This window comes from Marmota monax, unplaced genomic scaffold (genome assembly GCF_021218885.2).
Source record: "Marmota monax isolate L192 unplaced genomic scaffold, Marmota_monax_Labrador192_F-V1.1 WCK01_AAM20220418_F8-fsc00009, whole genome shotgun sequence".
In the NCBI taxonomy this organism is placed as follows: domain Eukaryota; kingdom Metazoa; phylum Chordata; class Mammalia; order Rodentia; family Sciuridae; genus Marmota; species Marmota monax.
The window spans coordinates 28,353,634-28,366,615 of record NW_026694710.1 but is presented as its reverse complement, the minus strand read 5'-3'; the positions used below and the strand labels follow the sequence as shown (position 1 = coordinate 28,366,615).

General features: G+C 59.6%; 1 protein-coding gene across 8 annotated transcripts in view; it reads right to left on the bottom strand.

The window, feature by feature from the left end:
* Positions 1-4,386: 4,386 nt before the first annotated feature.
* Fam53a (family with sequence similarity 53 member A) overlaps positions 4,387-12,982 on the bottom strand; it is a 29,802-nt gene continuing 21,206 nt past the window's right edge. For all 8 annotated transcript variants that reach the window (XM_046423844.1, XM_046423848.1, XM_046423851.1 and 5 more), the window contains one exon: positions 4,387-5,218. In XM_046423844.1, coding sequence (XP_046279800.1) covers positions 4,910-5,218 — 309 coding nt within the window. In that variant the 3' untranslated portion in view covers positions 4,387-4,909. The remainder of the gene's footprint in view (positions 5,219-12,982) is intronic.

The following is a 12,982-nucleotide window of genomic DNA, read 5'->3' as shown; positions in this document are numbered from 1 at the left end:
TTGCCTGGCACGGGTGAGGCACTGGGTTCCATCCTCAACACCACATAAAAATAAATAAAAATAAAACAAAGGCATTGTGTACATCTAAAACTAAAGAGAGAGAGAGAGAGAGAGAGAATTGCTAGACCAATGGCAACTAGAGATGACACTAGAAAATCTCTTCCACGACAGGATGGAGCCCAGTGAGAACCTGGGCACAGGTGTGATGGCCCTAAAGTCAATCAATGCACAACTTCCTGACACCTGTGCCCAGGCTCCAGCAGGGGAGTGGGCTTCAGTCTAGAGGCTTAGAGAGCCGGCTTTCTAACTGTGCCTCCTGGTGAGCGCATCTGCCAGCCCACAAACACTGCAAGCCACCTGGGAACCGCTGGCCCACTTAGCTCTGCAAGCCACCAGGTCATCATCACACTCACATGGCACTGACAGGACTCAGCCATCTACAAACAAGCTTCACACAAAAAATTCTATTTCTGTACTTAAGAAAACTGTTAAAGTCGGGCTGGGAGAATGAGAAGACGATGAATATCTCAGAAACAATTAGCAGAAAATATTTAACTAAAAATTTAAATTTATATTTGAACAGCATGGATTAGAACTATTAATTGATTTGCACATTAAATTTTCTTTATTTAGGGCTGGGGCTGTGGCTCAGTGGTATAGCACATGCCTAGCATGTGTGAGACACTGGGTTGGATTCTCAGAACCACATAAAAACAAGTAAATATGTAAATGTCCATAAATAACTAATAAAATATTTTTTTTAATTTCTCTATTTAAAATACAAAAAAAAAATTCTTGCTCAGATGGTGGGCTTATGAATTTCTCCTTGCAACTCCATCAGTTTGGTTGTAGCACACAACTTCTGGGAGTGATTTTGTGGGTTGCCTGCTCCCTGGGGATGTCTGTTGTCACTCAGTACATTTATCTTTGAACTCAGTGCTTCATCTTTGTTTACCCCAGCTTGCTCCTGCCCTGGGGCCTTTGACCAGCTGTCCCTGAATACAATGTACCTCCCCACATCCCCCCCTCCTCAAGGGTAGCGTCCAGTGCCCAGAGCCATCAGTAGACAGCCTGGGGACCAATGAGCCATCAGTAGACAGCCTGGGGACCAATGAGCACATGGACGCTGGGTACTTGGACTTCTGGCCTGTCTAGAGAGGGTACCTGCCCCTGCAGGGCCAGGCCAGGGACTGGGAGGCCACAGGGGATGGCATGGGGCCCAGGTCTTCATCTGCAGCCATGCATGCCTCAACAGGACCTGCCCCAACCTGAGGGACCCCAGAAGGTCTGGCCACTGAGCAGACCCCAGGGACCAGGGCTGGGCTGGCCAGGCCCAGCCACTGGCCCAGAGCTCTAGGCCTCCGCCCTCCCCAGTGCAGAGGGAAGGCTGTTATCAAACCCAGGTTCACCCCGTACAGTAAGTGAAAGCAGCCGTGCCTAGCTGTGCCCCAGACTTCAGCGACAGGCGTCTCCATATTGCCACAGACATACCCCAAACTGCCATACAGACCCCATGCAGGTCACACTGGCCACACCTTGGACAGAGAGAGACATGAGGACAGTGGCCATCACACCCTGAGGGGCTTGCTGCTCAGGTGTCCAGGCAGCAACTCTGCAGGGAAGAGCCAGGTGGTCGGAGGGGAGAGGGCCCGGCGTCCCACCCTAGGAAACACATGCGTGCACACACTCAGACGCCCTGGGGACTTCAGGCATCTGCCCACCACCCACCCTCAGTGCACACTCACACTGCCGGGCAGTGCCCTGCAGAACCGCACGAGCTGCCTCTGGGCTCGGACCTTGGCAGGACCTGCTCAGAAAACTGGCCTTGCTCCAGGGGCCCAGCACATCACCCAGGGCCTGCCCCAGCAGGTGCCACCCCCACCCTCCCAGGGCAGCGTGGGCATGGGGCCTAGCTCAGCCCTCCAAGCTCTCCCCCAGTCCCATGACCGCCAGTCAGCGTTGGAGGCCCAGGGAGCCACAGGGTCAGGAAGCAAGAGATGGGAGGTGGCACCCAAAGGTGGGACTGGCTGCCGGCCCCCAGAAGCTGTGAGAAGGCCAGGCTGGGCAGAGTGCTGGAAAGGAAGTTACAGCAGCATGTCCCCAAGCTGGCCCAAGGGTGTCCCTTCTGCCTGTCCCAGCCAGCCTGCACCTGCCTGCCACGAGGGACCACACACCCAGGGAATGTCTGGGTGGCAGGAGGGGTTTTGGAGGTGACGCCTGGGCTGAGCAAGAGCAGGACAGGGATTCTTCTGTGACATCTAACTGCCCTGCAGAGTTAAGTGGTCAGTAAATGCTGGTTGGTGGACTTTCTGGTTGGGCACCTGTTCATACCCTACAGTGTACTCTCAGGATTTAGTAAACTGTACTCTCATTTAAAAAAAAAAAAAAAAGAGTGGGGCAGGGGAGCAAGTGCCCCCCTGGGGGTGGCGACCACTGTCCAGTGTGGTCCAGGAGCTACCAGGGCCAGGGGCCATTGTCTGGCTTGGGGGGCAATGGCCAAGCACGTGTCTACCCTGTGATCAGTGGGAAGCCCCCGGAGTGACAGGACCCACCCCCGTCTTCAGGACTCGAGCATAATTAGTAAAGGTGGCCCCCACACACTGGAATCGTCCCTTCCTTTAAGGGCAGTCCTAACACACAGCAGGGTTGGCCCTCGAGGATGTCATGTGAGTGAGTGGCCCCGTGACACCAAGAGACACCAAGACTCAACTCCCCAAGGGGCCTGCAGCCAGCAGTTCAGGAGCAGAATGGGACTGAGGGTGGGTGGGGCCGAGAGCTTCTGCTTGGAAGAAGGCCTGGAGATGGACGACGGTTGGCTGGAGGGTGTCACGCACAAGCTTGGAGCACTGAGGTGCACTCTGGGAGGCTGAGAGGCTCAACCTGTAGGGCGGGAGCCGGAGACCGAGCAGGTTGTTGGAGGGAGGTGGCAAATCAAAGTTGGAGGGTTGGGTCCTGGGTGGGAAATGGGCCTGGAGGCACCAGACCCCCAAGGACACTGGCAGCCGATGTTTCATCCGGGTCTCCCCTGCAATGGAGACCATGGACCCCAGAGGTGGGACGGGATAGGTTCGGGTAGGATGGCCAGGGGTTTTTGCGGCTGGGGAGGAAGCAGCAGGGAGCCACAGAGCACCCTACACTTGGCTGACAGAGGAGGGACCCACACCCAGCGTGCCTGGCCGCAGGCTGCGGCAGCCAAACAGGGCAGAGGCCCAGAACAGGTAGTGAAGGCCGACTGGGAGGCACAGAGGAAGGGGGCTGTGGGCGCGACCCAGTGGCCACAGTGGGGCCTGGACTCTTCTGGGGACCTGAAGGGTGGAGGGACTTGGGGGTTCCATGGGTGGAGACCAAACTCACACAGGAATGGTACAGCCAAGTGAGCTGGGGGTGTGGTCCCTCGGGCCATGCGAGGTGGGGGCCCAGAACATGCCCACCCATCCCTCTGCTCAGGAGGGCCTGTTGGCCAAGGGAGCCAGGAATGTTCCAAACCCTCAGGGAGGGGTTCTCCCTGGGTAGAGGCTGAGGGATCTCCCAGGTGTGGGTACCATCTGGCAGAGGCACTGAGCAGCCCGAGTTACACCCTGGAGGTGATAGTCCAGGCAGCAGGGAGGCCTCCACACGGCCCTGGTCCCCAGGATGGGACAGGGCTCACCCGGCAGAGCAGTGGTTTTCAGGGGAGGGTCCCAGACCCCTGCCCTGACCTGGGGACCCAGCAGTACCCACTATCAGCAGCCCTCATGACAACTCCCCCAGACAGTGACCCCCCATCTGCTCAGTTCACTGCGCAAGTGAGACGCGGCTCTATGCCCAAGGCTGTGGGGTCCAAACGCCAAGCCCAGTGGGGAGGACAAGAGCCAGGGGGCACAGTCCAGAGCCAAGCACAGGGGCCCTCCATTGGCCCAGCAGGCTCCCTGACCTGGGCCTCCTCACTAACAGTGCTCAGCAGTGGCCGCTGTGGACGCCAAGCCTGGGCAGCAGCCTCGGCTCCAAGAGTGATGTCCATCAATGCTAATGGACGGGAGACTGGGTACTGGGCAGGGAGAGCTGTGGCCCACCAGGGTGGCAGGTGACCACAGCCTGCTGTCGGCCCCCTGCAGGGGCCAGGCACCCACAAAGCAGCTCCTACACCTGCACCTGCTCAGCTCTACGCTCTGAACCTGTGGGAGGTGATTCAGACGAGTGTCAGTGTCAGTCACCTCTACCAAATCTCCCTGGGGGGCAGGAATCAGGAAAATGTCCCAGGGGGCCTCCTCCACTGCTGCAGACACCCTCTCAGGGGCAAACCTCAGGTCAAGGCTGGCTTCACACATCGCAGGACAGACAGTGGGTCTGGTGCCTGCGGCCACCAGGCCCGCACCACCACCCAGGAGAGGAAGAGGTCATGGGCACTTACAGAGCAAACGCCTTTTATTGAATTCACAGCTGGGTGCAAATGTGCCACCAGGACCGCCTTCCCGTGGCCCTGGAGAGCCTGAGCGCAGAGGCCTCTGGGCCACAGGGAGCCCCGCAGTGCAGCTACCTGGCGGTCCAGGCTAGAGGCCAGCCAGCACCCAGTGGCACGCCCGGGCACAGGGCACCTGCGCACAGGCCCATGCCCCAGGAGCTCTGCCCCAGAAGGACACAGACCACCAGCCCCAGGGTCTCCAGCAAGCAAACCTCATGCCACGCTTCCCACGCTGGGCTCCTTATGAAAGGCCGGTTGCCCACACTGGGATCCACAGGCAGACGCGCATTTAATAGACTGCCCTTCTGAAAACTCATTTCAAAATAGAGAGCTCTCCCCGAATTGTAAAAGCCATAAAAATGCAAAATACTTCTTTAGGAAAAATTGAATCAAAATCACACCTCATGTTCAAAAGAGCACAAACCTATTTCGGCCATCACCTGGCGCACGGGCCCTGCCTGCCCAGATTCAGTTGTTCTCAATCTGTTCCAAGTCCAGGTCGCCACGGTCCAAGGGGAAAATGCCCTCCTCCCCAGCACTGTCCCAGTCACTGGGGTCCCCACTGCTCCCTCCCTCGCCTGTGCTGGCCACTGGCTCCCTGGAGGCCCAGGAGCTGGTGGGGCAGGGCCCGGGAACCCTGGGGCTGGAGCCTGGCGTGCTGGTGCCCACTGGGGCCTGCGAGCCACACGGGGAGGACTCGACTGTCTTCGCCTGGGCCTCGTCCTCGTTGTCGTCCTCGCAGTCCAGGGAGCAAAGGCTCTTGGAATTTTTTAAAGTCTGCAACAGAAAAGACACAGGCTGAAAGCACTCCCCGCAGGCCACAGGCTGGTTCCAGGGAGACAGCAGCATGGCTCCACCCACACCAGAGGCACAAGGCTGGTGGGTGCCTGGCACCTGACGAGCCTAGCTACCCAGGGGACTCGACAAGAGCTGCATCGGGAGCCCTAGTCTTGTACCCAGCAGACAGACCAGCAGGGAGGGTCCCATGTGTCCGTCCAACAGCATCCCCCACCCAGGGCACACTCTGCTCTTCTGCTCCCTTCACCTCTCAGCCATCTGGGCCTCACCAAGACAAGTATGAACCCGCACAGGACCTGACCGCTCACCTGGCTCACCACGGCTTGTCACCCAAGGCCCACCCACTTCCACCTGGTCTCCCACTTTCCTCCTCTCCTCATGGTTGGTCATTCTTCAAATATATGTCTATACAAATACTTCCCCTCTTAACATCCAAGACACACACAAGAGGCCACCAACCACCCTGTCCCAAGTGGGTGCCTCCCAGCCCTGTCCAGGTCCCCAGGCTGCCCAGGGCGGCAAAGCCTCAACCCTCTGCTGAGAGGCTTCGACACCTGCTAGCACCACAGCAGCTGTCCCCCTCCTCACTGGGCCCTGCTCAATTCAACCCCCAATCTGCACCCCATAGTCCCTGGACCATCCCCATGCCCAGCTAGGCTGTGTACTGGCCCCCAGCAACAGCCATGGACATTCCACCTCAAGACTGCACTATAGAAGCCACTTCTCGACATGAACAGGACTTGGTCCCAGTACCACTTCCCAGCCTGCAGCTCAGTCCAGTGATGGCTCCCTGGACCCACTGACCACCTCGGCCTCCACTGCAGCTCCACCTGCCCAGGTGTCGACTGCTCAGGGTCAGACTCATGCTGACTTCAGACATGTGCCATGTGGTTGGACACGGGGCACAGACCACAAGGACACACAGCCCTGGGCTGGAAGCCAAACTGGCACAGGACCTGACCAGCGCTACACAGCCCAGCACCCTCCCCACACCTCGATTTTCTAGAGGCTCTGGCTGCTCACAAGACAGCATCTGCTTCTGGGTAGAAACTCCCCAGACCCACTGGGAGGTGAGGGTAAAGGGAGGTGAGCACATCCTCCAGGGTGCTCCTGACGAGTCAGCGCCTGCAGGGACCTGCCCTGAGTCCAGCTCCCCCAGACCCAGCTCCCCCAGAACGAGCACCCCAGACCTAGCTCCTGTAAGGATGTGCCCCGAGACCCAGCTCCCCCGGACCCAGCTCCCCCGGACCCAGCTCCCCCAGACCCAGCTCCCCCAGACCCAGCTCCCCCAGACACAGCTCCCTCAGACACAGCTCCCCCGGACCCAGCGACACAGCTCCCCGGACCCAGCGACACAGCTCCCCCAGACCCAGCTCCCCCAGACCCAGCTCCCCCAGACCCAGCTCCCCCGGACCCAGCTCCCCCGGACCCAGCTCCCCCAGACCCAGCTCCCCCAGACCCAGCTCCCTCAGACACAGCTCCCCCGGACCCAGCGACACAGCTCCCCGGACCCAGCGACACAGCTCCCCCAGACCCAGCTCCCTCAGACCCAGCTCCCCCAGACACAGCTCCCCGGACCCAGCTCCCCCGACACAGCTCAACCGGACACAGCACCTAGAAGGACGCTTCCCAAGACACAGAGCTCCGTTTCCTGCTCTCATCACTCAACTATGAAAAGTGAGCATCTGAGGAGTTACACCCCAGAGAACCAAGTCCTCAAAGACAAACGCAGCCACGCTTGGGCACGAACAAGGGTGCATCACTACTTTTTCTCAAACCAAGGTGAGCTGGACCCCATGCCACCTCCACATGCAACCTCCACTGGCCGGAGCGCTTGTCCTGTCTCCCCCCGGCCCTATTGGTCAGTGGGGCCACACTGTTTGCTGTGCCAGCTTACAGGGACACTGCATTTCAGCCCTCAGTACAGACGCCAACCTGCTGGACTTGTGCATAAATCTGACAGACACACAGGAACCACTGCGGGGTCCTGTCACCTCTGTGACCCCAGCTGTGCAGCTTAGGCAGGAAACCAGCAGCCTCTGAGGACCTCCAGGTGTAGACAGGACAGGACGGCTGCTCCAGGAGACACGAACCTCACGCAGAGAGGACACTGAGGTTCCCGGGGAGACCACTGCACTGACACCGTCTTCACACCTGGCCTCGTCCCCAGGACTGTCCTCCACTTCCAAGCAGAGAAGCCTGACAGAGGCGTGGAAAAGCAAAGGCCAGATTCGGGTTCTAAGCAGCGCTGTCTCCAGAGCGCCTTTGGCCCTGGGCATGACACAGCCTGTGGGGACAGACTTGACTCCTGAGGCAGGCTGGCACGTGGTCAAGACTGTAGCACCATCATCAGGTGAGCTGGGGGAAGGAAGGGCGGCCTCCTAACACCATCCCAAGATCACTTCCACACATGTCCAGGCTGGGCTCACCACATCTGCACTGACCCACCTGCAGAGGCCCCAGCTTTGGCCAAACTAAGACGCTCAGGTTCACATTCTTGGGAAAGTACTAGCCCTGCCCACCATCCAAGGCTACTCAGGACCAATGCTAACTGTCCACAGGCCCAGCAGCCCCTCTGCAGGCCAGGGCTCTAGCCAGGGCCTAGCCCAGAAGAGTAAGCCACAGTGTGGCCAAGAAATAGCAAAGACATTGGGCAAATGCACAAGAGCCTCCCTCCATGGCCAAGAAGAGAAAGGCCAGGCTGTTCCAGGCCAGGGGCCTGCAGGCCTGCGCACATCCACACCAAGGGCCACGGTAGACATGGTCAGACAGGTGTGTCCACAGGCCTGTGCATGAGCACGCTACATGTATGTGATGAGGAAGCAGGTGTGGGAAGCACATGGACCCCTGGTCCCTGCCACCTCCGCTGGCACCTGCCCCAGCCTTGCCCGAGAGGAGCTACAGTCTCAGGAGTTTCTGGTAGAGGGTGGGGGCTGGGTGAGCACCTGCACCCCACATGCAGGCCTCTCCAGGCAGGGACTCCCGGGCCTCTATGGGACTCGAGCCTGAGGAGACTCCAGCCTACCCGATGCCACAGGAAGCCCAAGGCTGAGGGCCACACCCCATGCATCTCTGAGAGCAAACCCAAAGAGGGAGCAGGAAGTATGGCGGCCAGCAAAGACAGCCTGCCCAGCAAGACACAGGGTGTCGCAGAGACAAGATGCCCATCACTCAACAGAAAGAAAGATGGGAGAGAGAAGCAGGACACCAGTGACCTGAACCCAGGCCGCAGGGAGGGACGGCACCCACTCCTCATGGCAAGTCAGGGCTGGAGGAAGGAGTCGGATGAAGACAGGGATCGAGGTCCCTAGAAGCACAAGACAGTAGCTAGGGTGGACACCAGGATGGGGCCACATGCCCCTACCATGGCACTGGAGAGGCGGGAGAGCCAGGCCACAGCACTGCCGCAGGAGGCCTGCGGCCAGGATGGCGGGGAGCAGGCAGCTTCTCACCCCACTTCTGCTGCTGACCATGCTTGCAGGTACCCTGCACCGTCTGGGGACCTGAGGCCATGGTGGCCCTGCTCAGGGAGGCCCGCGCCCTGCTATGCCCACACTCTACCTTTGCCCACCTGGCACCCAGGAGCCGCCACACTCCCAGGGGCTCAACAGAGTGGGGGCCCGTGCACGCAGCCTAAGACACTGGCTCTGTCGTGACCCCGTGTGGCCCCAGGCAGCTCCCTCCACAGGGTGGCAATGGCCTCTGAGACAGCACTGGCTTGTCACCGTGTCCACCTTCACATGTGTTTATCCAACGTGAAGATTAAAGTCACAAGTGACTGACGGGACGTGGAGCAGGTCCTCAGGGCTGTCTGCTGGCTCAGCACTGGGGACAGTGCAGACAGAGAGCCCATCGGAAGGCCCGACTGCGGGAGACGACTTCGAGAGGGAGGCCAGCCCAAGACAGCCCTCTGCAGGGAGGCAGGGGAGGGCCAGCGGCAGCACCCCTCACCTGTGCACACGGCCTGGTGCAGTCCTGGGGAGAAGGTCCAGAACAGGCGCAGGGACAGAGGCAAGGGCACGCACGAGCCTCTGCTGGGGCCTGCAGGCCCAGCTCAGAACGCAGCTCCGCTACCCTGAGTGCTCAGGCTCAGCCCCACTGTGGTACCGCTGGGGGGCCAAGTCATGGGCAGAGCCCCCCAGGGGGAAGTACCCTGCAGAGGGCTCAGGGGAACCAGCCAAGGCCCACTGACCTCCGTCCCTATGCATGGGAGGAACAGGGTGGTCTCTCCATAGGAGGCACCAATGCTGGGCCTCTGGACACCCAGTTAGAGTCCAGCCTCCAGACCCAGGGAGCCTCCGCATCCTCATACACCCAGACACCAGACCGCTGTTCCTGCTGCTGTTTTTGGTGATGCTGGGGAGGGAACCAGAGCCCAGAACATGCTAAGTCCACGCTCCACCGCTGAGCTCATCCATAGCTGCCAAACTGCAGAATTCTGTCACAGCACACAGACTAAGAGGGTCTCTCTCTGGGGACAGCGAACTGTGGTAAGCTTTGAGGACTTCTGGCTTCAACAAGAAAGGCACCTGAGCGTCCCAGCACACGGCGTTCACGGGGGCTCAGCCTGCTTTCCTCCTGACTCTGAGGCCCAGGACACTGGTGACAGCTCACAAACCTTGATTCCCATGAGCACAACACCCCAGAGGCTTCGTCAGCCATGTCCAGCCCAGCTGGCCTTAGGTTCTCTGGATCCCACAATAATTACTGACCAGCTGCTAACTGCTATCTTGAAGGCTTCCAGGCCTAGATGAAAGGCCATCAGGGAGCAGTTTCCTTCTGCACCACAGACGGGAGTAGGTTCGACCCTGCAGGGGGCAGCATGTGCCACCCTGGAGATGCTCTGCAGCTCGGAGGGCGCGCCCTGTGGGAAGCCGGCCCCTGCTTGCCCACCACTGCAACTATCCACAACGTCCAGGGCAACTTCCACCTTGGACCATCGCCTGGCTGATGAAAACAAAACTATTTTCCTGTGAAAACAGAGTCCACGTGGGGCTCAGGGCAGGCAGTGTGTGTCTACCTGCTGCTGCCTAAAGCCCACCTTAACCCTGCCCAGTGCAGGCCCAGAGTGGAGGCTCTGGTTCCCTAGGCCAGGCCCTACCTCCTGCTGCAGAGGCCAGGGCCTTGGTGCAGGAACGTCCAGCTCTCCATGTCCAGGTCCTGGCTGAGCTCTCTGCCCATGGATACGGCAGTGGCCACCTCTAAAAATAGAGGCTTCTGGTTCCCCATCACGACCAACCCACTGTGGCCCTCACCAGACTCCAGCACACCCAGACTAGGGCTGAGCAGACAGCCCTCCCGACGCTCCTTCAGAAGACTGCCTGTCCTGTTGTGTGGACGCAGGCCCCAAAACCCAGTGACAGATGAGCGGGACGGCCACCAGCATCCAGAGAGGCTTCCTGGGGAGACTCCTGAGGCACAGACAAGGCTGGATGCAGGAACCACAGGTGTCCCTCAGAACCACCTCCGCCCACAAGTGACATCTCAGGGTCCAGGCTACTCCAGACTCACCCCGGTACCTGAAAACGCAGCACCAAGCATCCGGGTGAGCCACATGGCACGGCACCGGCATGCCTGCTCCTTACGTTGAACAGCTGCACTTCCTGCTGGGCAGGCTACTCCGGCACCAAGAGGGCTGTGAGGCAGCAGGCTAGACCAGCAGGTGGAGAGGCAGGCATGCGGGACTCTGCACCCAGGACAACCAGGCTGGCCGGGAGTGCTGCAGACAGGTCCCTCCAGCACAGGGCCTTGGCCACAACCTTCACAACAGCACACACCTCACTACTGACAGCATCAGGAGGAGAATTCACAAAGGTCAAGAGGGATCTGACCATGACATTACCCAAAAATGAGACCCTAATTAAAACAGACCCTTTATGACAAAGACACAACTTCCATAAAAAAATAAGTAGAAAATCCTAAAAGATGTGTAACCATTAAAGAAACAGAGCAGCGGCAGGTGCCCCAGGCCCAGATCGAACTCATGGGCGAGGCTTCAACTCAATCAGGAAATGTAGGCAAAGCGTCCTCAGGGCACTGCTCAGAAGGGCCACAGGCCCAGGCCAGGAGAGACTTCTGACCACCTGTGCAACCAGAGCAGAGAGCCCTGCGGAGACTGCTAGCACTTGACAGAAGACAGAGACGCAGGTCCAGAGGCCTGTGGGAGACTGGCCCCAGGAAAACAGGCTTGGTACCAGGACCCACAGCCACACCCAGAGGCCACAGGAAGCCGCGTACAGCTGTGGACAACGTGGAGGGCAGGGCTGCCCCAGGAGCACAGCCCATTGGAAGTAACCCAGCAGCCTCAGGGAGGTGGGGGGGGGGGGGCAGCGCAGGCACTCAGATGCAGCTTTCCAGAGCATGAAAGCCACAGCGAGGTGTGCAGAGCACAGCCCCACCCTCACACCTGAGGCACCTGGCCAGCCAGCCTTGCCTCTGGCCACGCCCTGCCCTGTGGGGCACCCCACTGTCCCACATCTATGGACACTCTGACCCAGCACCACCCTTGGTCATGCCCGACTTCTCTCTTTCCCAACGGGTGCGGAGTGTCTATGGTATCTCCAGAACGTGACTCTCACCTGGCCATCAACATGTCCCTGGCATGAGCTATGTCCACCCTGAAGGCACCCAGCCAATGGCTCCCCACTGGCAGCCCCTCCTCTGCCGTCCTCCTTCTACCCACAGGCCATGCCCACGAGCACCCTGGCTGGTGGAGGACAGTGCTGTGGGCCTGGAGCTCCTCCAGCTGTCCACAGGCGCCCCACCTGGCTCTCTGCAAAGTGAGTCTGGGTCTGACCCCCATCACCACCAGGAAGAGCCTTGCAGAGAACCGGCCGATCAAGTGGGCCTGGTCCAGAGCAGGCACATGGCAGGGCCCCATGGCGTCCCACACGGGACACCAGCCAGTTGGCCAAGAGCCTGAGGCCACTGTCCTGACTGTGCTCAGGACTCGGCAGACTGCACTCCAGCAGCTGCTTCCAGGATAGCCTGGGCACTACCCACCAACTGCCCACCACGTGCAGGGCCCAGACTTCACCCACAGCAAGGCCCCACAGCAACAGGAGCCAATGGCCTGAGGCCCTGGGATGGGCTGGGCAGTGGGCAGTCAGGGAACAGCCAGGGCCACGGGTCACTTAATGAGGCAGACACACCCTGCCACCCACCTTCCACCTTGTGCAGCCCCAGGACCCGACACAGCCAACCAGCTGTAAGCAGGGCCCGCAGCTCCATCCAGGTCTAGCCTCCTTCCACCTGAGGCAGGGAGACGGACATGCCTCCCAGCACACTCCAGAGGCCCCTCTCAGTCCTCCCCTTCTGGACTGCGCCACAGGCAACGGCTGTGGGCATCGCCAAAGGCCAGGGTGCTGGCACCCACTGTAAGGATCTCCAGGCTGCGCCAGGTTTTCTTCCAGACCACAACACAAAAATGGCTCCCTCTAAATGGACTTTCCCAGGGCTAGAACTGTGGCTCAATAGCAGAGCTCTAGCCTAGCATGTGTGAGGCACTGCGTTCGATCCTCAGCACCTCATAAAAATAAATAAATAAAATAAAGTCATTCTGTCTATCTACAGCTACAAAAAATATTTAAAAAAAAAAAAAAAAAGGACTTTCCCAAGAGGTGGCAGGGACATCAGGGTCACGTGTGGGTGCTACCTGCCAGCTGCTACTAGACTGAGTCACCTACAGCCAGGCCAGTGGCCCCATCTCCCACTGACTCCCATGGGCCAAGGGGCCCAGGGTTT